The 20,865-nt window shown below is 46.5% G+C and overlaps 11 protein-coding genes across 15 annotated transcripts; 7 read left to right on the plus strand and 4 right to left on the minus strand.

The window, feature by feature from the left end:
• Positions 1-206: 206 nt before the first annotated feature.
• Positions 207-1,158, plus strand: Obp47b (Odorant-binding protein 47b). Its single transcript, XM_017072920.4, has 3 exons — positions 207-385; positions 452-574; positions 636-1,158. The coding sequence occupies exons 1-3, from the start codon at positions 281-283 to the stop codon at positions 1,023-1,025; spliced, it is 618 nt and encodes a 205-aa protein (XP_016928409.3). The 5' UTR covers positions 207-280; the 3' UTR covers positions 1,026-1,158.
• Positions 1,159-1,227: 69 nt separating this feature from the next.
• LOC108008175 (collagen alpha-1(XXV) chain) lies at positions 1,228-2,742 on the minus strand. Of its 2 annotated transcripts, XR_011603774.1 has the most exons (3): positions 2,585-2,742; positions 1,440-2,181; positions 1,233-1,374 (listed from the first exon to the last, which is right to left on the minus strand). XR_011603774.1 is itself a non-coding variant. In XM_017071966.4 (2 exons), the coding sequence occupies exons 1-2, from the start codon at positions 2,645-2,647 to the stop codon at positions 1,573-1,575; spliced, it is 672 nt and encodes a 223-aa protein (XP_016927455.3). In that variant the 5' UTR covers positions 2,648-2,742; the 3' UTR covers positions 1,228-1,572. The 2 variants fall into 2 exon arrangements, 1 of the variants encoding a protein (XP_016927455.3); XM_017071966.4 differs by having other exon boundaries at positions 1,228-2,181.
• Positions 2,743-2,998: 256 nt separating this feature from the next.
• On the plus strand, positions 2,999-6,019 carry LOC108010301 (uncharacterized). Of its 4 annotated transcripts, none has more exons than XM_017075180.4 (3): positions 3,077-3,238; positions 4,663-5,055; positions 5,750-6,019. In XM_017075180.4, the coding sequence occupies exons 2-3, from the start codon at positions 4,737-4,739 to the stop codon at positions 5,851-5,853; spliced, it is 423 nt and encodes a 140-aa protein (XP_016930669.1). In that variant the 5' UTR covers positions 3,077-3,238; positions 4,663-4,736; the 3' UTR covers positions 5,854-6,019. The 4 variants fall into 4 exon arrangements, with proteins under 4 accessions (XP_016930671.1, XP_016930669.1, XP_016930668.1 ...); XM_017075179.4 differs by lacking the exon at positions 3,077-3,238 and adding an exon at positions 4,209-4,368; XM_017075182.4 differs by lacking the exon at positions 4,663-5,055 and having other exon boundaries at positions 2,999-3,238.
• Positions 5,749-7,876, minus strand: LOC108009460 (uncharacterized). Its single transcript, XM_017073830.4, has 2 exons — positions 7,720-7,876; positions 5,749-7,659 (listed from the first exon to the last, which is right to left on the minus strand). Exons 1-2 carry the CDS (start codon positions 7,823-7,825, stop codon positions 7,580-7,582), a joined length of 186 nt encoding a protein of 61 aa, XP_016929319.3. The 5' UTR covers positions 7,826-7,876; the 3' UTR covers positions 5,749-7,579.
• LOC108010302 (ciliary microtubule inner protein 2B) lies at positions 6,132-6,763 on the plus strand. Its single transcript, XM_017075184.4, has 2 exons — positions 6,132-6,273; positions 6,330-6,763. Exons 1-2 carry the CDS (start codon positions 6,258-6,260, stop codon positions 6,596-6,598), a joined length of 285 nt encoding a protein of 94 aa, XP_016930673.1. The 5' UTR covers positions 6,132-6,257; the 3' UTR covers positions 6,599-6,763.
• Positions 7,131-9,377, plus strand: dare (NADPH:adrenodoxin oxidoreductase, mitochondrial). The gene is made up of 4 exons (XM_017073825.4): positions 7,131-7,559; positions 7,955-8,327; positions 8,382-8,553; positions 8,614-9,377. The coding sequence occupies exons 1-4, from the start codon at positions 7,348-7,350 to the stop codon at positions 9,255-9,257; spliced, it is 1,401 nt and encodes a 466-aa protein (XP_016929314.3). The 5' UTR covers positions 7,131-7,347; the 3' UTR covers positions 9,258-9,377.
• On the plus strand, positions 9,328-10,680 carry LOC108009458 (CIMIP2 protein CG18335). Its single transcript, XM_017073828.4, has 2 exons — positions 9,328-9,466; positions 9,523-10,680. Exons 1-2 carry the CDS (start codon positions 9,426-9,428, stop codon positions 10,451-10,453), a joined length of 972 nt encoding a protein of 323 aa, XP_016929317.2. The 5' UTR covers positions 9,328-9,425; the 3' UTR covers positions 10,454-10,680.
• A 1,189-nt stretch (positions 10,681-11,869) lies between these two features.
• On the plus strand, positions 11,870-15,277 carry Fbl6 (F-box and leucine-rich repeat protein 6). The gene is made up of 8 exons (XM_065863304.2): positions 11,870-12,769; positions 12,833-13,043; positions 13,102-13,271; positions 13,329-13,469; positions 13,534-13,701; positions 13,757-13,989; positions 14,051-14,185; positions 14,253-15,277. Exons 1-8 carry the CDS (start codon positions 11,870-11,872, stop codon positions 14,455-14,457), a joined length of 2,163 nt encoding a protein of 720 aa, XP_065719376.2. The 3' UTR covers positions 14,458-15,277.
• A 40-nt stretch (positions 15,278-15,317) lies between these two features.
• Positions 15,318-16,006, minus strand: LOC108009459 (uncharacterized). Its single transcript, XM_017073829.4, has one exon. It carries the CDS (start codon positions 15,913-15,915, stop codon positions 15,454-15,456), a length of 462 nt encoding a protein of 153 aa, XP_016929318.1. The 5' UTR covers positions 15,916-16,006; the 3' UTR covers positions 15,318-15,453.
• Positions 16,007-16,636: 630 nt separating this feature from the next.
• LOC108009805 (WD repeat-containing protein 48 homolog) lies at positions 16,637-19,511 on the plus strand. The gene is made up of 9 exons (XM_017074479.4): positions 16,637-16,925; positions 17,021-17,240; positions 17,302-18,296; positions 18,356-18,460; positions 18,521-18,660; positions 18,730-18,925; positions 18,988-19,182; positions 19,241-19,346; positions 19,468-19,511. The coding sequence occupies exons 1-9, from the start codon at positions 16,884-16,886 to the stop codon at positions 19,509-19,511; spliced, it is 2,043 nt and encodes a 680-aa protein (XP_016929968.1). The 5' UTR covers positions 16,637-16,883.
• Positions 19,512-19,587: 76 nt separating this feature from the next.
• Positions 19,588-20,858, minus strand: Vhl (von Hippel-Lindau). The gene has a single exon (XM_017074480.4). It carries the CDS (start codon positions 20,711-20,713, stop codon positions 20,174-20,176), a length of 540 nt encoding a protein of 179 aa, XP_016929969.1. The 5' UTR covers positions 20,714-20,858; the 3' UTR covers positions 19,588-20,173.
• Between the last annotated feature and the right edge of the window lie 7 nt (positions 20,859-20,865).

Raw genomic sequence — 20,865 nt, forward strand, 5'->3', positions numbered from 1 at the left:
CTGTTAAATTGACCGAAAAACGTTCTATGCTTATATAACGAACTATAACCTTACTGCAATGTCAATGGCCCAAAACGTGACATTATTTATGACATTGGCCCCAAACAGCAGCAGATTGCAACAATGAACTTTTGCTGGGCTTTTCTGGTCATGCGTGGCTGGCACAATTAAGTGGCCACTACTCTTTGCGTTCCATTAGATGTGGTGCTTCGTGAGGGATATAAAATGGGCCTAGCGATTCCATATTCATATCAGTCATATTATTCACTCAATCGCAGTAATGTCGCCCAGTCAGGTTTTGTTGATCTCAGTGCTATTGGGTCTAAATAGTTATCATGTATTTGGCCAAACCACCATCGATTGTCAAAGACCGCCGCAACTTGTAGTGAGTTATAAATGGGATCTATGGAATTTTGAATGGATTCTAAAGACATTTGTTTGTTTCTTCTAGGATCCTTCACTTTGCTGCAGGGATGGAGGTCGCGACCAGGTGTCAGAGCAGTGCGCACAGCGGATTCTAGGAGCAGCAAGTGGACAGAAGCCAGGAGGACCTCCATCACTGGACACGGCAGCAGTAAGTAATCTCAGGAAACTATTTGAAACCCTTTTAATATATTCGATTATCGGTAACTTAGTGCCTGGCCGAGTGCATTCTCAGTTCATCCAAGTACATTGAGGAGCCCCAAAAACTGAACTTGGCCAACATACGCAGTGACCTCTCGGCCAAGTTCTCCAATGACAGCGTCTATGTGGAAGCAATGACGATGGCCTACTCCAAGTGTGAGCCCCAATCTCAGCGCAGATTGGCAATGATCCTGCAGCAACAGCAACAGCAACTGCAGCAGCAACAGTCCCTGCAACAACAGCCCCAGCAGCAACAACCGAGATGCAGTCCCTTCTCCGCCATCGTCCTCGGTTGCACCTATATGGAATACTTCAAGAACTGTCCGGATCATCGGTGGACGCAAAATGCCCAGTGTGCTTTGGCAAAAGCCTATGTTACGCAGTGCGGCCTGGGTGCTTAACTTTCCGATTCATTCCAGTCGAAGCTTGTATATACTGTAGCACTTAGTAATTAGATACAAATCTTTAAAATTTCTTTATATTTTCATATTATACTGTAGCACTTAGTAATTAAATACAAATCTTTAAAATTTCTTTATATTTCTTTATATATATAACAGTAGTATTAACATATCATTTTTTTTATAAAATATTATATTATTATTATATTATACATTTGCAAAAATTAAACGAGTTTATAAGATTTGAACATTGATGTGGGATTTTTAAAACAATGTCAACATACAACATTTCTGATATCAAATTTTCGAATTTATTGCATATTTTGAGTTTACCATAACCAATATTTTCCTATAATTATAAGGCAGGGAATTGTAATTTAACAACATTTTTTGATTTTCTTAATATGTATTTACCTGACTTCTTAAAAATGTTACATATTTCTTTTGGTTTCCATACCGTTATTAAACATAATCTCTGTGGACGCTGCTTTAGCTGCACAAGCACTAGTGATAATAATTCATCACCAAAAAAGTGATAAATGGAAATTTAGTTTAAAATAAGAACATTTAATCGGTGAGGAATCGTATAAGTCCACCAGGATTGGCAGGCTCCCCATTTTTCTCCGTTTAATCCCATGATTCCGCGATCACCTTTCTGCCCTGGAAATCCCAGATGGCCGGTCTTTCCTTTTCGGCCCGAAATTCCCAATGCATCTTTTTGGCCGTTTAGTCCTCTGTATCCGCGGTCACCTTTAGGACCTACAGGACCTAAGATGCCTGGCTCACCTTTGTCGCCCATACTTCCAGGTCGGCCGTCCAATCCATGCGCTTCGCGATCACCTTTTGGCCCTGGACGGCCGGAATAGCCGGGCTCTCCTTTAGGCCAGGGGACAACTGGTCGGCAATCGCCAGACTTTCCTGTGACGCCCGTATTTCCAATTAGTAAGTTCAATCCAGGCTCTCCGCGGTTACCTTTTTGCCCAGACATCCCTTTTTGGCCAGTAGGTCCGTTAAATCCAGGATAACCCCGAGGACCCATAGGACCTTGAACTCCAGGCACCCCTGAGGATGCCATCTCACTCAGCATGTTTAGCTGCGCAGCTATATAATCCAGTCTTTCATTAATTTCAGTCTTGTAGCGCTCGAATTCTTCTTCCTTAAGTTAAGTTCAAGAATATTATTTGTATCACTTATGTGCAGTAAAAGGTTAAAAGGTTTCAACCAACAACGATTGGTTAGTAATATGAAGGAATACGCTATACCAATATTTGCTATTTGAATTTTTATGAAAGCTTCACTTAGTTCTTCTTAAGCTAAATGTCTTGTCTTTTAGCTAGAGTTGAAGTATGAAAGACTGATAAAAATAATCAGTGACCTTAAATTACCAGTGCTCTACTTTTTTTGTTTAACAATTGTTGAGGTTTTTTTGGTTTGCATAACATATATTTGTGACACTTTTGAAAATCCGCCAATGTGCGATGATTGGAACCTTTTACCAGCAAATTTTTGTTGACTTTAATTATAATTAGTAGTCAATATGTAATGTACATTTAATTTACATTTACAGTGCCATTGGCCGTGTGGAGCATAAAAACGCAAATACAACAGAGTAATTTCCTCATTATTTAAGAAACGAACAAAGCTGAATCACAGACGGACATATACTAATCCAAGTAAGCAATCGTTGCTGCACTTCACTTCTTATCTCGTCAGTTCGCGGTGATCGAAGTTCAGTGTCTTTTCAGGCATTTAATGCATTGATTTAATTTCTTTTTCTTTAAAGTATGATTTAAAAGTATATTTTTGGTGTGATACAAATATTCATGCGTTCAAAAACGGCTGCCTAAGTAACGGTTCTTTTGAACCGCCTACTCAGTGTGACCATATTACGGATTTTTTTTGGCAGTCGGTCTATCGAACTTATCGTATCGGTCTGACAATCGCAGCTTCCTCTTCTCCCTGTCGTTTTGTCGTAGTTATTGAGATTTTTCACTGACACTTACGGTGGCTTACGTTTTACGTATTGATAGATAAAGTCGGAAGCAGAACGTTAAAATTGTAGTGCAGACGCTGCCGAAGTGCTCTTTTCGAAAGACAATCAATCTTGAATAATTCCAAAATGGTTGACCTCACCGACGCCGGTTCGCCGTTCCAGCAATCAATTCCCGACTTTGCCTTCTACGTGCCGGCTGTTGTTGTTTTTACCCTGGCAGGTGAGTTTCGGCCAATGCCCCCACCCCCCGCTCTGCATTTGTTACCAACACTTAAAACCCCCCTCCCCTTCTAAACGTTTATGCATGCTATATGTATAACCTGGCCGAAATCCCGGCAAATTGGGTCAAAAGACTTTCACCAAGCGAGCAACTCAACTGAATGTTTACCCCTGCGGAACTCCCCTTTTTGCCACTGCTGTTGGATGTGTCGTTTGTGTGTTTGGCTCGGTCTTTCGTTATTATCTGTTTTGGTTTGAGATAGTTTCGATTTGGTTTGTGATTTTGGCAATTTGTCTTACGTGTTGTGTTCTATATGGCCATTCTGTTCCATTCTGGATTTCTTGTGTACGTAGTCAAAAGTTTGTGGGCTTCCAGCGCGATAAGGGCAGTATGATAAGGAATCGACCTGCCACCAATTAATGGTACAAGTAGTACAGTCAAACCTCCTCCGAAAAACATATACTTCAATGAAACGTTTATGGATTGATCAGTTTAAAAAGGCCTTACTCAATATGATAGCAAAATAAATAATATTTGAGGATACCAATATTCAATATACTTATAAAGATCCTTAAGAAGTAGAGTACAATGAAGTAATTAATTGCATACTTTGCTTAATATTTCTTTATTCATTAGAATCGTAGTAACGTTAATAGATAAATGATCTTGGAAAAATTCAAAACTTGTAATATGTATTGTAGAAATTAATGAGAATCGGCTATATTTAATAGGGAACACTCTTAGTTGTCGAAATTTACTTTCGATTCAAAATATGCGTATATATGGTTTGCATTCTTATAACTTTGGAGCTATCTGTCTCTCGAGGGTGGGCTTCGTCTCCATGTGTTTGTGTGTCCGGCACTGATTAGAGGCTCTCCCTTATCGCCACTATATATTTAAACATATGCTCTCCGCAACGCCAACTTCTTGGGTCTACCTTTGGAAATATGCTGACGAAGGCAGGAGCCAAACCGAAAAGCGCAGCAAAAAATCAACTAGGAGGCATATCTGAGAATAATGAAATATAAGCGAATGATTACACACGAGTGGCAGTTTACTTTTGTATTGATTTTAATATAACTTTTAGAGAACACGCGCTCAGTCCTACCGAACAGCAGAACCCGGAGCACGTAAGCACCGGCGATCTAGCGCCAAAATTAAATAATATTCGAGTGTGTGATCTGGGGTGTATTTACTGTATATGATCTGTAAAATAATTTCAATCGTTATTATCTCTGCATGCCGCGTGTCAAACTTGTGTTAAAGATAATCAAAATCCTAAAGTCCTAAGATCCATACTCGTATCTGATTAGTTTGTTTTGCCACGTTGTTTGTTTCTGTGATTTTGTTTGCCCCCAGTAGCATGCTAAAATCCTGAGAACAGAACCGTAAACCATGATTTCCTATATATACCATCCATTCAGACGCGAACCGCTAAAGGCGACCGCCACACAAAACACAGCCCGTAAATTAGAAACGAAAACCGAAAGATAAGATCATGGCCGAGGATCCGGTGAACCAGCAGGCATTCGCTGAAGACGTGGCAGCTGCCGCCGCTGCCGGAGGAGCGGGTGGCTTCGCCGGCCCAGAACCCGGACATCCCGACTTCAAGATGCCCAGTGCCGACGAGATCTGGAAGCTGGTGGAGGGCATGGAGGGAATTTCGGATGACGAACGGGCGGAACTCCGGGAGAGCATCTTCAACCCGAAGCCGCCGTCGCCGGAGGACTTTATGCGCCAGTACGGACATCCGGGCCACAGTTCGCGGGAATACCTGGTGTTCTTCGTGATGCTGGCCCTCATACTTATTGTCTTTGGTAAGCGTCCTCCGGAACGTGCCAATGCCGTTTAACACCCTTATCGGGTGCGATATTCGCACCCACTTGGGTTTCTGGGTAAAAGGGGTCGATAAGGTTTTAGGGGGCCCTGCCACAGCACTCACACTCTCGAGCCCCGGCTAGAATGTTTGCTTCGTTTATAGGCGTTCGATTTTCGATAAGATAACCAGCGGTGAGCGTAGGATCCACCACAGATACAGAGACAGCGAAACCCAAAAGCAGTACTTGTCAGAGACCCATGCCCGCCAGAAGTTGACACCTAAACCTTGGCCAAAAATCCACCAAACATGAGCTTGTCGGTCTCTGAAGACGAACTCGGCGTACTCGAGCAGCTGAAACAGTCCGTGGAGACGATCGTGTCCAAAACGGGGCCCAGCAGCAAGTTCTCGAAGGATCTGGTCAAGCGGATCGTCGAAATGCAGAGCAAGCTGGAGTCTCTGGCCGAAACGGACCGGCATCAGTTTCTCGCGGAGATGAAGGACAAGTTCCAGGAGACGATAGGCAGGATCGAGGAGCGAATTGTGCAGCATGCCCACATAGCACAGACCTACTCCAGTTCGATAGTGTCGGCGGTGATCTTTCTCCTGGTCTCGATATTCGGTCTCAGTTCCCCTGATCCTAAGTTCCAACCAAGTCACCTTATTAACTGCTTCGTATTTCTTTCACTTTACAGCTCTCTTCGGCTACAAGTTGTACAAATCCCTGACGGAGAAGGAGCTCAAGAAGCAGGAGAAGCTCAAGAGCAAGCAACAGAAGAAGGCCAAGAAGTCCAACTGAAGGAGAAGAAGATGCGACGACGAGGAGGAGGAGGAGATGTCCCCAACGTAGTACTTTCCGGCCCTGAGACCTTCCATCTTGTTAATCAATACAATCGCCCTGTAAATGACTAAATCATAAACCAGTAAACGTAATAAAATAAACAGTACCCCGTAACTCTTTTAAATGCCACGGTAATTGTGTTGTTACGAGGAGTCGGATTAATTGCCATTAAGCTACAACATCAGGAAATGCAAATCGGTGTCGTGACCGAACTTGTTGCTGCCATCTAGGCAATCCTGGCCTCCGTTGTCATGGGCAACACGGTCGTTTTGTCGAAGCGAGCCTCCTGTCAGGCTTACTATTAATAGTCAGATTTAGTTTCCAGTTACCCAGTTAAGCAGCAACACTTGGAGATACAAAACATGTCCTATTCCAGCCGTGAGTATGCCATTGACCAAGGGTTCCTACTCACATATATTACTGGTGCTCCCTAGGATTTGGTTTCGACTTCCACCTGCCGGATGAGGGATGGTGCTACCCGAAGAACGACATGCACTTCATCCGCAGCGCCGAGTGGGTGCCCGTGGAGAAGGCTGGCGTGGGTCGCTCCTTCGCCAATCCCAATGGCGTGATCTATCCCCGGGTAGTCGGCATGATTCCGCGCTATGGCGGCCATGTTCCGGGCAACAAATTCCGGGTGGGCAACACCTACGGTCGTGCCACCATCGACGCCAAGCGCCATCTGGCCCTCAACCACGATTGAAGCCCCGATTTTTGTATCACTAGCTCACGTATAGCCAATCAAATTTGCTGTGTTACGCTTAGAGAAGCACCCAAAATAAATCGTATACTGTAGTACAGCCGAATGGAGAACTGTAGAAAAATGGCATGTGGTAATAAAATTATTCACTGATAAAAGTTTAAAGAATGCTTTATTGTTTTATTGGGTTGATCCATTTCTTTTAATACTAAAAGCTAATGCTTTCTTTTAGTTTGCTAATAAGTTATATAGGTAGAACATTATTAGAAATAAAAATTAGATACAGAATTCAGTAAATACTAAATTTATAAACATTCTTATTGAAAATTGAAATCAAAATTTTAAAAATAGTGATGTGGCGCGGTATTTGATTTTTCGTTGGAGCAATTCTCTATTTCTATATTTCTCTAATTTCCGAATATTTTTAAGGATAAACCTTTTTAAAGATAAACCAATTGTCCTAGACATATTTTAAAAATTTTTGAGGGGCTTTTTTCTTCAAAAAACAGAAAAACCGCAGTCAGTCAGTGTTACCAAAACGCAAAGGCGGGTAAATACATTATTTTGGTACTATTTTTATGGGTATTTTCAAGACCACCGCCAAAAGTCTTTCCGCAGATAAGAGTAAATAACAAATCATCATTAACAAACAACTTTTAAGTGGTGATCATCTGCTGGAATATCTATTGAAATAGCTGTATTAATCTATAGCTTTCCTAAATATAAACAAAAGACGCGGCGAATGATCTACGATGGGCATGGGTCTACTTAACATCTGGAGACGTGGCCTCTACACAAGTTCCGCCCGATTGCAGATGATCCAGGGTGCCAAGCCCACCAAGCGGATATGCATCGTGGGAGCCGGACCCGCCGGCTTCTATGCCGCCCAACTAATCCTCAAGCAACTGGATGACAGCGTGGTGGACGTGCTCGAGAAGCTGCCGGTTCCCTTCGGACTGGTGCGGTAAGCAGTTATGTATAGCTTTAGAAGGCGGTGCTATTGGTGCCCAGGCCGAAGCCAAAGAGTGGACCCACAATGGAGCGAAAGATGCCACTGAAGTAGGCTGAAATGGCAGGGGAAACTGGCAATCCTCTCAAGAAATTCAGGGCTAACAAGTACGTACCTCCCACCTGATCGAGATTCCAAAGAGGATTGGCTGAGGTCGGGGCCGGACTAATGATCACCAAGAGACACACAATCAGTGGAGCAGCAACAACTACCGCCTTCATCTTGGAAGCAACACTGTGACTCCCTCTCCAAACCCAAATGCTTTTATCCGCACACGGTTGCGTGTACACGGCATTCCATTGCACTTATCGGCTAACGACTTGTCCCATTATGCAAATCGCACATTGCAGCTTCGGCGTAGCGCCCGATCATCCGGAGGTCAAGAACGTAATCAACACCTTCACCAAGACCGCCGAGCATCCGCGTCTGCGTTACTTTGGCAACCTATCACTGGGCTCGGATGTCAGCCTGCAGGAGCTGAGGGATCGGTACCATGCCGTGCTCCTCACCTACGGAGCGGACCAGGATCGGCAGCTGGAACTGGAGAACGAACAGCAGGGCAATGTGATATCTGCCCGGAAATTCGTGGCTTGGTACAATGGCTTGCCGGGTGCAGAAAACCTGGCTCCGGATCTCAGTGGTCGCGATGTCACGATTGTGGGTCAGGGCAACGTCGCTGTGGATGTGGCCAGGATGCTCCTCAGTCCTTTGGATGCTCTAAAGGTAAGCTCTTTAAAGTACACACAAGAATCTCTGATTCTCACCTTGTAATTGCAGACTACAGATACAACGGAGTATGCCCTGGAAGCCCTATCCCGCAGTCAAGTCGAGCGAGTGCATCTGGTGGGCAGGCGTGGTCCCCTGCAGGCCGCCTTCACAATCAAGGAGCTGCGGGAGATGCTCAAGCTGCCCAATGTGGACACTCGCTGGCGAACTGATGATTTCTCGGGTAAGATTCATGAAATCTCCCAGGTTTTTTTTGTCATACTTATGGTTTCCAATCCTGCAGGCATAGATCTCCAGTTGGATAAACTGCAGCGTCCTCGCAAGCGACTCACCGAACTGATGCTCAAGAGTCTGAAGGAACAGGGCAGGTCCTCTGGCACGAAACAGTTCCTGCCCATCTTCTTGCGTGCTCCGAAAGCTATAGGTCCAGGGGAAATGGAGTTCTCCGTCACGGAACTGCAGCAAGAAGCAGCAGTGGCCACCAGTTCCACGGAGCGCCTGCCCTCGCACCTTATCCTGCGCAGCATTGGTTACAAATCCAGTTGCGTGGATGGGGCCATCAATTTCGACACCCGTCGTGGTCGTGTTCACAACATTGATGGTCGTGTTCTCAAGGATGATGCTTCGGGAATTGTGGATCCCGGTCTATATGTGGCCGGCTGGCTGGGAACTGGACCCACTGGCGTTATTGTGACCACCATGAACGGCGCCTTCTCGGTGGCCAAAAACATCTGTGATGACATAGCCGCCAATGTTTTTGATACCAGCTCAGCAAAACCAGGATACGATGCCGATGGCAAGCCAGTAGTTACTTGGGATGGATGGCGGAGGATCAACGACTTTGAAATCGAGGCGGGCAAGGCCAAGGGAAAACCGCGCGAGAAGATTGTTAGCATAAATGATATGCTGCGAGTGGCGGGCGTTTAAAGCCCGCATTCCATGGGTGGTGGCTGACAATATTTTTTATTACAACAAATCTAGCTTACTTTAGTTAACTGTCGTTTGACGCCTTTGTTATTTATTGTATATAAAAAACTTGTAAATTTATGCGTAAAGTTTCCAAATTAATTGTGCAAGTAAATTATAGTTAGCGAAATGGACCACGCCATAACGCCGGAACCGCACTTGGTGCCAGGGTAAGAGTTCCTCTGTATATCCTCATTTGATATATCATATTAGTGACGGCTTTTAGGTACACGGGTCATTGTGCCCAGAATCGCGACAGAGTGGGTCGAACTTATGGCCGGCAAACCCACAAGCTCCTAATAGATCCCTGTATTTACCATGCCCCGGAACTGATTGTGGCCTCCATTCATGCCAAGCATGGGTTAAAGGACTATCCCACGGAACAAGAGCTGAAGATCCTGCGAACTCGTGAGGGGCTGGTTGACTCCGTTTACAGGCATCCCATTCTACCCGGCTACGCTGGCTTTGTGCCGAACAAAGTGAGTCAGATTGGCAAACGTTATGTGGCCGCCGCATCGGCGGGAGTGGCCCGGCACGAGACCCTGATGGAGCTGTACCGCTGCGAGAAGCGAACGCTGAGGCACCGGGATCTTCTGGAGAGTGGAAACGGTCTGTTCGACCGCAAGATTAACGAGAGACTTCTGCCACAGACCTACTACAGGTCGCCTCTGATTCCGGTCACCGGAGTGTCCAAGGGCATCAAGGATGAGTCGTGTCCGCCGAGGGTAGAAAAGCTTTGCTACAGCAAGTTCACGTCTCCGCATTTCCTGGAGGACGAGGACGCGGACAAGTTCATCATCAACGGCTACGCCGGTCACATTCCCATGTCGGTGACCCGGTTCGGCGAGTCCAACAAGGTGCTCACCCGGCGGGCGCTCTGCAGCTTCTCCGACTACATGTACAAGAAGAAGCGGGACACGTGGTGCTGTGGCCAGGACCTCAGCCGGCCTGCCATCACCTGTCCGCCCGTGGAGCACTTTATCGTCTACCACAAGGACGACGGGATGGTGCCCAGCTATGCGGGCCATGTTCCCGGAGAAACCTACAAGTTCGGCCGGACTTATGCCAAGACCACCTACGACGCCAAGCGCTGGCTGGAGGTGCACAAGAATCTCACCGTGCTGCCGGAGGTGGCCAACCTGGACTACGCCTACTGAGGAACCCCACATACGGGTATTCCCCCTCGAAGCCATTTCAAATGGTAACGCTTTTCCCGAGGCCTTGCCACCCCGCGTTGCAAGTGCCGCATTTATTGTGTATCTCTCACCTGGTCCCACTGGCGATTGTTGTGATGTATCGATACAACAACAACATCCCCAGCTTTCTATCTACGTCGTTTGTTGCAGCAAATAAATAAGTTTTAATTGATTGTGCGCCTCTAAAATGTACGAATTGTGGCTAATGCCGTGACCAACTGCAGTGCAGTGCCCCTCGAGATCGGCACCAATGTGAATTCGGCCATTCGGGCAGGTGAAAAGGCCTAAAGTGTCCGTAAAACGCCAAAGGAAAAAATCTTTAGAATCGAATTCGAACAATTCAAACACACACACATAGTGCCGCACCGTTCAGACACCGCAGTGCAGTACAGTACCGCAGTGAGTGCGAGCGAGACGAGCAGTGTCTCTGCAGATAACATACATTTGTGTACCTACCTCTCTTCCAAGTGGTGAGTTGAATGCCGATTATGCACCCTGCACGCGTCGCGCGGAGCATTGTATGCAATAAGTGAAGTGCACTGCCGCTGAGAAACAGAACACAGCATAGTGAAACAGGAAACCCCCCGGAAATACTCCCCATCTAAACAGATCCCCCTTGAACAGCCCCTCTTCCTCGAATCTTTACAACCGAGATTTATGGCGGGAACTCGAACGGAGTGTGCGCACAGGTCACTAACAAGTCGGTGCGACCCAAACTGCGGTCGACTTGTTTATTAAGAGCGAAGAAACGAATAAAAATAAAAACAAAAAAATATATATGTAATTTGTTGTAGCAGGTGAGATTTACGACTGTATGTTGGGTTCGGAGAGGAGAGAGCACTTCGTATTGAGAACGGGGGCGAATGGGAAACCGTGAAAAACCGCCAAAATGGGTTGAGTTCTTTTTGCATCGATTTTCCCGGCCGGAATGAGAAAATTTCTAATTGTTTTTTTTTTTTTTTTTCCGTTTTTGCCCTTATCACCAGGCTGGAATAAGCCAATAACAAATAATAACAACTTAGAATCGTGAGGGATCATATGCCTATTGTAAACAGTAAACAATCGGATCGGATCTAACTTAGTCGAATTTCAAAAACATTTATAACTGCATATAAAGTATAAGCAATTAGATAAATAACTATAAGTTTAAAAAATAAACTTTCATATAATACAAACAATATTTAAATTTAAAAAAGAGGTACTCGAAATCTTTATTGGCCAAACTTATATTCGCATCAATAGGTAATTCGTATTTCTCGAAGTCCGGTTAACTTGAATTTCAACAGTAGTAGCAATAACGACAATGAAAGTACTCCACTATAAATCGGGTATTAACGTTTGTACTCTTTTTTAAATTGCAGAAGAGCGAGTGGAGTGATGAGCGAATCTCTGGTTTCTCAAGTGGAGGAGACCAAGGTGTCCGACGAAGATGGCGCAAAAGAGAAAGCTGAAGTGTCCACAGCCAAAGATTCGGCCGGATCTGCTATGGAAGTGGAGACAGAAGACACGGGTGGTCAGCAGCCAGAACAAGGTGACCCGGGGGATAAGGAGAAATCTGCCACGGTGGACATAAACACACTCACCCCGTCGACGCCCTCACAAACCCCGCCCCAATCACAATTGCTGGCCGCCGAAACTGCCACATCGGGAAGCACGGCCGTCATCCCGGAGAATATCTTGTCGCCGCCCAAGTCAGAGACCCAAACGGATGAGACCAACACGGCCACATCGACATCTTGCTCCCCGGCCTCCGAGGGTCAGCGGTCTCCCGCGGCGGAGCAACAGTCAACGGCTCCACCGCCGCCGAAGGAGGAGGAACTGCCCACAGCGGCTGTTAATGGCTCCATACCAAAGTCAGGGAAGCCTCTCTCCACAGCGGTCGGCGGTAAGAAGCCCAGCAAGGCGGCTACCACGTCACCACGTGCCTCCCGGTCTCGCAAACCCAAGGCTCTGCCAATGTACGAGAGCGAGATCAGCGACCACAAGGTGGGCATCAAGCTGTGCATCAAGAAATCCGATGCCGGGGACGGCGCACCCGCAGGTGCCACATCTCCTCCAGTGACCGTTCCAGCGGCCTCAAAACCGGCGCGCAAGCGTGTGCGCAAACCAAAGCAACAGGATAGCGATGAAGCTGAGTATGAACCGCGAAAGAAAAAAGGTGGAGGAGGAAGTGGCGCGGAGAAGAAGGTTTCAACGAGTTCGGATGCGGAAGCGGCTGGCGAGCCAATCGAGCAGAGTGTCTGGGCCCAAAAGCTGCCAGAGGAAGTCCTATTTAGGGTGAGAAGAAACTAAAGTAACAAAATAAAACCCATTACTAATTTAGATTTATTATTTCCTCAGATTTTCGAGCACGCAGTGGATACACAGGGCTGTTTGCCCACCCTCTTTCGCCTTGGCAGAGTCTGCTCACTCTGGCGACAGGTTTCGCTTAGGCCCACACTGTGGCGCACCATGGATCTTACCACATGGGTCAAGGAGAAGTATCGCACTGAATTAAAGCTCAAGTGGTTTGTGGACAACCGCTGCAGTGCCTGTACAGAGCTGAATGTTTGTAAGTTGAGAAGACAAAGCTTAGTAATATAATCTAATGGTCAAAAACATTCTTCTAGCCAATTGGAAAATAACAGACATAAACTGCTTCCTTGCCAAGTTGTCAAGCGGTTGCCCGAATCTCGCTGGCATTACACTGTCCGGCTGGAAAGGTTTCACTTCGGATCATCTGACGTATTTGGTGGATAACATGCACAAGTTGCAGCGCCTAGACTTGAGCTCCATCAATGTAAGTTGTGCTGTGTTGTTGCAAAGCTCATACTGATGTTAATTTTTCAACGCCCAGGTTGAGATGAACGCCAGCAAGAGCGCTGTGGGTGTAAACTCACTGTGCAATGCACTGCAGACCATGGGCAACCGCCTAACTCATCTCTACTTGGCGCACAACCGTCTGGCGGGAATACCGCAGATAGTCGGAATTCTTTCGGTGAGTTGTGCAGTGTTTCATCCTTTTTCACATGGCTTATTGGCATCTGTACTACTTATTCCAGACGCATTGCCCGAATCTAACGTTATTGGATCTCTCGAATGTGACCACTCAGGCCACATCACACGGTGTACTTCACATTGAGAAGTTGCAGCGTGGCTGCCAGAAGCTGAAGGTCCTGCGGGTGACAAACTCCCACATAACGCCGAGCACGGCATCAATGCAGGAAATTGTAAGACGGTTGGATATCTATATTGAATTTTCTTATTAAAAAGACACATTTTCAGATGGACTCCCCCGGCTTTCCAGATCTGGAAGAACTGTCCGTGGCTGCCTTGACAGATGAATCGCGCATCATAAGCGACGATCACCTGCAGCGCATCCTGAAGAGCAGTTCCAAGCTCAAGTTACTGGACGTGCGAAACTGCACCCGTCTGACTCACGAAAGCCTCATTCGCCTACCTGCCTGGGATATCAAGCATTTATTCCTGTCAGGCTGCTCAGTCACTCGGGATATGGGGTATGTTTAATTATTTACCATCATGAGAAACGTATTGTAATCACAAGCTTACCCAACGTAGGTCGGGTCTGGAGCTTATTGCCTCCAAGTGGGCGCACAGTCTCATTGAACTGGATTTGGCTTGGGCGAATATGCAGCAACCCATAGATAACGCCCTTCGAGCCCTCGCCGAAAAGGGCAGGGAGTCTCCCATGGCGTGAGTATATATTGAACTAATCAAACTATTGTGTGCTTATAAAATCCAATTTACGTGTGTTTTGCAGTCATTTAAATCTGTGCGGGTCGTCGGTTTCTGATGAGGCGGTAAAGGAAATACTGACAAACTGCCGGAAGATGAGCTCCATCAACCTGGCATCGTGCCGTGGGCTGCCCCGTGGGGTCAAGCGCCTGATGCAGGGCCCTCAAGAGCTGGGCGAGCTGCGAGAGGTTCTGGGGGTTCAGCTGAAGAACAGCAGCGGGAGCAACTAATCCAGTCAGTGGGCGAGTCCACGCATCGGTTTTATTGTTGATCAGGCGGGCCAAGTTTAAATGTAATTTAAATTGTTGCATCCCTCTTCGCGCGAAAGGCGTTTAGCGCTTTGTTGATTTTGTAATGTAGTCGGCAAACATATTGCAATATTTGCAAATTTGCAATCGCTTGCATCTTCCAATAATGCTTATCTTGTTTATAGGCCCTAGTGTGTAACTACTGTACTAGTTTAGTATTCTCTGCACAGCGGCAGCAGCGAGTTCCTCCCTTTGTGGAGGTTCCCGCATTAAATGCTGTGCGAACGAGCAACCTTTTGTAAATGCAATATGTATTCATAACTTAGTTGATTCGAATTTTTTGCAGCGCGAAATCATTCATTTCGGGGACAACCGTTTGCAACGATTTTCAATGATTTTTTTGAGTATATACATAATGATATATATTTAATGATTGATTGTTAAGTTAAGTCCGACCATTGAGCGTTTGTAAAGTATGTATACAAGAATTTAATATAAGTTTAAAGTGTATGATTCGCAATACGAAAATTATATATTTATCGTAAAGTAGTCGTCAATTCAAAGTCGCTAACTAAGGCAATTTGTAGAATGTTTTAACCCGATTGAAATGTACATATTGGCGTTAGAGAAACTTTCCGATTGGATGTTTTTATATACAAAATAACCATTAATAAAGGTAACGCATATACCACACATACATAAAGTAAATTAAAACAATTCAATTGTTAAGCATTACTAGCAGTTAAGTGACGGCAATTAAAGGTACATTTAATTTAAAATAAACGCAAACATTTTCAATCTACGCCCGGCATTATCTCTTCAGAGCAAAACACACCGCTCCATCGGGGTTGTTGTATAATTTTATTCAAATATGCGGGAGATAATATTGCATTACGAGCTATGTACGGCCAAGACAGCAATTACAGTACGAACCCAGTTTGGGTTAGGGATACCTCAGTTCCATCGATTAGATCATCTTCAGTTCTTCTGCAGCTTGTCCACGTCCTGAATGTAGTCAATGCCGAGCTTGACGACGGCAGCTCCAGTTCCCAAGCCGGCCAGGGTCGCCAGCAGGGCGTTGTCCTGCGGCAGGGCGGACTTGATCAGCGCCCATGCCAGAACGGATCCCATGGAGAAGAGGGTGGCTCCTAGCAGGGCGTACGCTCCCCGCTTGTTGTTCTTCACGTCCTTCAGGTGAGGCCTGCCGTAGATGTAGAAGGCACTGCCCACCACAGCCGAGATGAGGAAGACGTTCGTCAAGTCCTTCTTGGGCAGGATCTTAGGCACGATCTGGGGGTTCATAACATTCACCGCCAGGGCTCCGTAGCTCACCAGGCCGTGAATAGGTATGTAGTAGTTGAACACATTCTCCCGTGTGAAGGGCTTGAGGCCCACTTTGTCGCATATGCTGCAGGCGTCGTTTGACTGCGAGCTGGCCATTATTTTCGGTTAAAATGCAATTAAATCTTTAAATCCCGGTGTGGTGGGGTCGATGAGACGTCTTCTTCTTCTTGTTATGTAAAGAGCAGGGTTGTCAAGTCGCGCCAGAGCTTTTTATTACGCCCTGCGGGATATCACTGTTTTTAGATTGAAATTGTAGGCTTTAAAATGTGTAAGGCAATGTTTGGGGATGTCTGAGAGTTTATTTGACGTTGGGGTCTAAAATCTCTTGTTTCACCTTGTCTAATTAATCTTAGTAAGTATTTTGAAATGCCTTTTACCTTCGAGTTCTTTCGTGCAAAGAAGAATGTTTGTTCGGCGTTGCTTAAAATTCATGTCTTCAGAAAGCTGAACATTTTTTTTAAATTAAGCTGTATTAGGTCTAATTTCCAGAATTATTTTACCGGATAAGCAATTTTGAAGAGAGTTAATCATTTGATGTTATTTGATTTTTTTTAAAAGATTTCCCGTAAATCATTTTAAAAGTACTTTTAAAAGAGCGAGATATATTTTGAGCTAAAAAATAATCTTCAAAACATAATAATAATTTTTGATTGGATTATTTATTATATTATTTTTATATTTTTTAAAAATTCATACCATAAGTATTTCACTGGTTCCGGAATCGGACACATTTTCGAACCGAAAGTGTCAACTCTGCTGAACAGCCGGCACAGTGTGCAAAACCAGGTGGCAACACCAGCCGGCGCAGGAGAGTGGGTGTAAGAGGGACAGCGAGGTGGGAGGACCGAATGGGGAGAGACAGAGAGCGAAATAGGTGCGAAAAATTTGTAGTTGGCTGGAAATTCCTTAATTTCGATTCGCAAAAAGTAAATATCAGCCGCCACAAATTAACCCCGCGATAGATGTGCGTGCCCCACGAGCACAGAATAGCCAACAGCAGCTCCTGAAGCACTCCAGTCCAGAGATATCGCCGAGAGCCACAGTGCAGCAGATCCGAGGACGACATGTTGACGCACAAAACTTGTCAGGCACGTAAGAAAATGCAGGTGAGTGCGCCAATTGGAAACGGGTAGCCGGGGGGGCCAAATGGGAATGGTGAGGCGGAAGCCCAAACTAATTCAATTAAACCGCCGGACGACAGGTTTCCTTCGTGATACGGGACGCCGAGGAGAAACAGCACCGGAATGGCGTCAATGCCCTGCAGCTGGACGCCAACAATGGCAAGTTGTACTCCGCCGGTCGCGACGCCATCATCCGCGTGTGGAACACTCGCACGGACTCCAGCGAGAAGTACATACAGTCGATGGAGCACCACAACGACTGGGTCAACGACATAGTGCTCTGCTGCAACGGAAGGAACCGTAAGTTGCTCCAGAGATCGGGTTACAAAGCAATCTAAAACCCCATCTTCCTTATTATTAGTAATTAGTGCCAGCTGTGATACCACGGTCAAGGTGTGGAACGCGCAAAAGGGCTTCTGCATGTCCACCCTGCGCACCCATCGCGACTACGTGCAGGCCTTGGCCTACGCCAAGGATCGGGAGCAGGTGGCCAGCGCCGGGCTGGACAAGGCCATCTTCCTGTGGGACGTGAACACACTAACTGCCCTCACGGCCAGCAACAACACGGTGACCACCTCTAGTCTGACCGGGTCCAAGGACTCCATCTACAGCTTGGCCATGAATCCATCGGGCACCGTGATTGTGAGCGGGTCAACGGAGAATATACTTCGCATCTGGGATCCCCGCACCTGTATGCGAAGCATGAAGCTGCGTGGACATACGGAAAACGTGCGCTGCCTGGTGGTCTCTCCCGATGGCAACCAGGTGGTGTCCGGTAGCTCCGACGGCACCATCAAGGTGTGGAACCTGGGTCAGCAGCGCTGTGTTCAGACCATCCACGTACACAAGGAGGGCGTGTGGTCGCTGCTGATGAGCGAGAACTTCCAGTACATCATCTCCGGTAGCCGGGATCGCAACATCATTGTGACCGAGATGCGGAATCCTACCAATAAGACGCTGGTGTGCGAGGAGCAGGCGCCCGTTCTCAGTCTGGGCTACAACATCGACAAGACTGGGGTGTGGGCCACCACCTGGAACTCGGACATTCGCTGCTGGAAGCTGCCCATGTACGATAGATGCACGATGAACTCCTCGGGCGGTATGGACGCCCAGTGGACACAGGGCGGCACTGAGGTGGCCTGCATCAAAGGAGGGGCTGCCATCAAGGAGTGCACGGTGCTGAACGACAAGCGTTATATTATAACCAAGGACTCACAGGAACAGGTAGTGGTCTACGATGTGCTGAGAGTGGTAAAAAAGGAGCAACTGGGTGCCGTGGACTACGAGGCGGAGGTTAAGAAGCGCAACAAGCAGGTTTACATTCCAAACTGGTTCACTGTTGATCTGAAAACCGGGGTGAGTTAAAGGTCGGTCTATGCATGTGTTCGATTAACTAATAATATATTCATATGCAGATGCCAACGATTGTCTTGGGTCAGGAGGAAGTGGACTGCTTCTCGGCATGGGTGTCCATTGAAGCTGGACTGCCGGAGTGCGTAGATCCCACAACAGAGATAAAGGTTGGCTACTTAATTAAAACTTCTCAATGAAATCCGAAATTCAAAATGATCGTATTTTAGATCAACTATGGCAAACTACTGCTAGAGGCCTTGCTCGAGTACTGGACACCACCGCATAGCATACCACCTAACGAAATGGAACCCGACATGCACGGCAATGGCTATTTCCAAGTGCCCAAACACACGCCCGTCATTTTTAGGTGAGTTACCGTGCTCTAACCGTATCTAAACCTTTATTAATTAATTAAATGTATTGCTAAATCAAATAGTGAAGTGGGCGGCCGCACTGTTTGCCGACTTTTAGTGCGTGATGCAGCCGGCGATAGCGAGAGCACACTGCTCCACGAGACGGCGCCCCAGTGGGTGACCGATGTGGTGATCGAGAAGAACATTCCCAAGTTCCTCAAAATACCGTTCTTCCTGCAGCCCCACCCGCAAATGACCAAGCCAGAGCGAACGAAGAAGGTAGCAGTCTACCGTAGCAGCTAGAGTTCATCTTTTAATACATTTTGTACACCTTCATTTAGGATCGCCTTGTAGCTAATGAATTCATCCAGTGCCGCAAGGTTTGCGAGCATGTGCTGGAAAAGGTGCTCAATGCGGAGACTACCCCGAGTGGAGGCAATGCTAACAATTCCCTGCAAAATAGCCAGAGCGATGCCAATTCGGAGGGATCCCAACTGCCAGCGGAGGAACGAATTGAGCTGTGGTGCAACGATGTGGTTAGTATGATGGAAATATCTCCTTATAAGCCTTGGCTCACTGTTGTTTCCGTTTCAGGTTGTGGACCCCAACATGGACCTGCGCACAGTACGCCACTTTATTTGGAAGCAATCGACCGATCTTACGTTTCAGTACAAGACCAAGCAGAATTTCAACTACGATGGTAAATAAGAGAGCCCACGCATAGATCAACACAAGAACACCCCTCACAAACACAACGCATAGTTCATTTCTGCAATTGCGATTGCCTAACCGAGAGTTGTGCTTATATATCCGCCCCATAGGTTCGATCGGGGATAGCCTGGAGCGCGTGGCGCGCAAGTATTGAACGATGATGGCATGTGATCTCCCGCCTAACCGAAGCAGTACCGATGCATTATTGAATGAGAACGAGATTGAGCAGATCGAATTAACAATTTGTATGTATTTATGCAATGTATTTGAGTTAACATTCGTCTCGTCCCGTGGACGAAAACATTCAAGGAGAATCTGTTTGAACAATTACTTTACATTTAAAAGTGCACCCGAGTGCTTCTGTTTGTTTACTACTCGTTAGGAATACTTCTATGTACTTCAGATTCAGACTTATAAGAATTAAGCTTGCGACACACACACACGTAGATAAGCATTGCAAGGGAGTAACTACAGACATACCATTAAAAACGTATTTGCATCTGAAGCATCTAGACCTAGAGGATTGCGCATATATGTATGTAATATTCACACTTGTTTCACATTAGGTTTATACATAATTATATACATAGGACATAAGTATAAGTAATCTGTTAAAGATACAAGAAATCAATGCAACGGCAGTAGTCCAACCTGTAAAACGCTCTATGCAAGCCAATTTGTACATAAGTAATAAGCGAAAAAAACGAAAACCAGGATGAAAATCAATTAAAGTTATTAAATTATTTGGAAATCAAGTCTGGCTCTCAATCCCTAGATTTCTGCCCCCCCATTTAACTAACAACTATAAGTGCAATCCTAACGGCGACGCCTGGTGCCGGCCACTCGGGAATAGGATTCGATGCAGGTCAGCAGGCTGAGGAGCTGTTGCTTCAGCGTCGAGGGTATGTGATAGCCATGGATGATTCTCCTGGGCGCGTTGCTAGTTCGGATTAGCCACCGCGCCACTAGCCAAAGGCAGTTCTCGCGCAGTGATCTCATGGGGAAGTGGATCAGGACCTCGCTGCGCACGTCGACCAGCTGATCCGGATTGTGTGGGTTCTTGGGCACCCGCACCCGTATCGGCTGGAATATCCTCTGCGAGCGGACGTGCATCCGTTCGCCGGTGTAGTAGTCCCGGAACAGCCAGCTGTGCGTGCTGTATGTGTTCACCCGGACCTCCTCGAAGGGCTTGAGTGTGAGGTAGAGGTTCTCCCGATCCCGCTCGCACACCCAGTACAGGTCGAGGGTACGATATGTCGTGTTTGCAAACAGCACGTACACCTCCACCTTGCCCTGACCCTCACCGCCCACCAGCTGCTGGCCATCGCGGTTGTTCTGCGCTATCTGGAGCGCCATCTCCAGCAGGGTGCTAAGCCGATCCGCAATGGCTGCCAAATCAATTTTGCGTTGTTTTCTTTTCGCACACACCCGTTGAATGGAATAATGAAATCAAAAAACAACAAGCTAACAACAAGTATAGATAAAATTCACTCCTTATCAGTTACGGT

The sequence above is a fragment of the Drosophila suzukii genome, chromosome 2R (assembly GCF_043229965.1).
Source record: "Drosophila suzukii chromosome 2R, CBGP_Dsuzu_IsoJpt1.0, whole genome shotgun sequence".
NCBI classification, from domain to species: domain Eukaryota; kingdom Metazoa; phylum Arthropoda; class Insecta; order Diptera; family Drosophilidae; genus Drosophila; species Drosophila suzukii.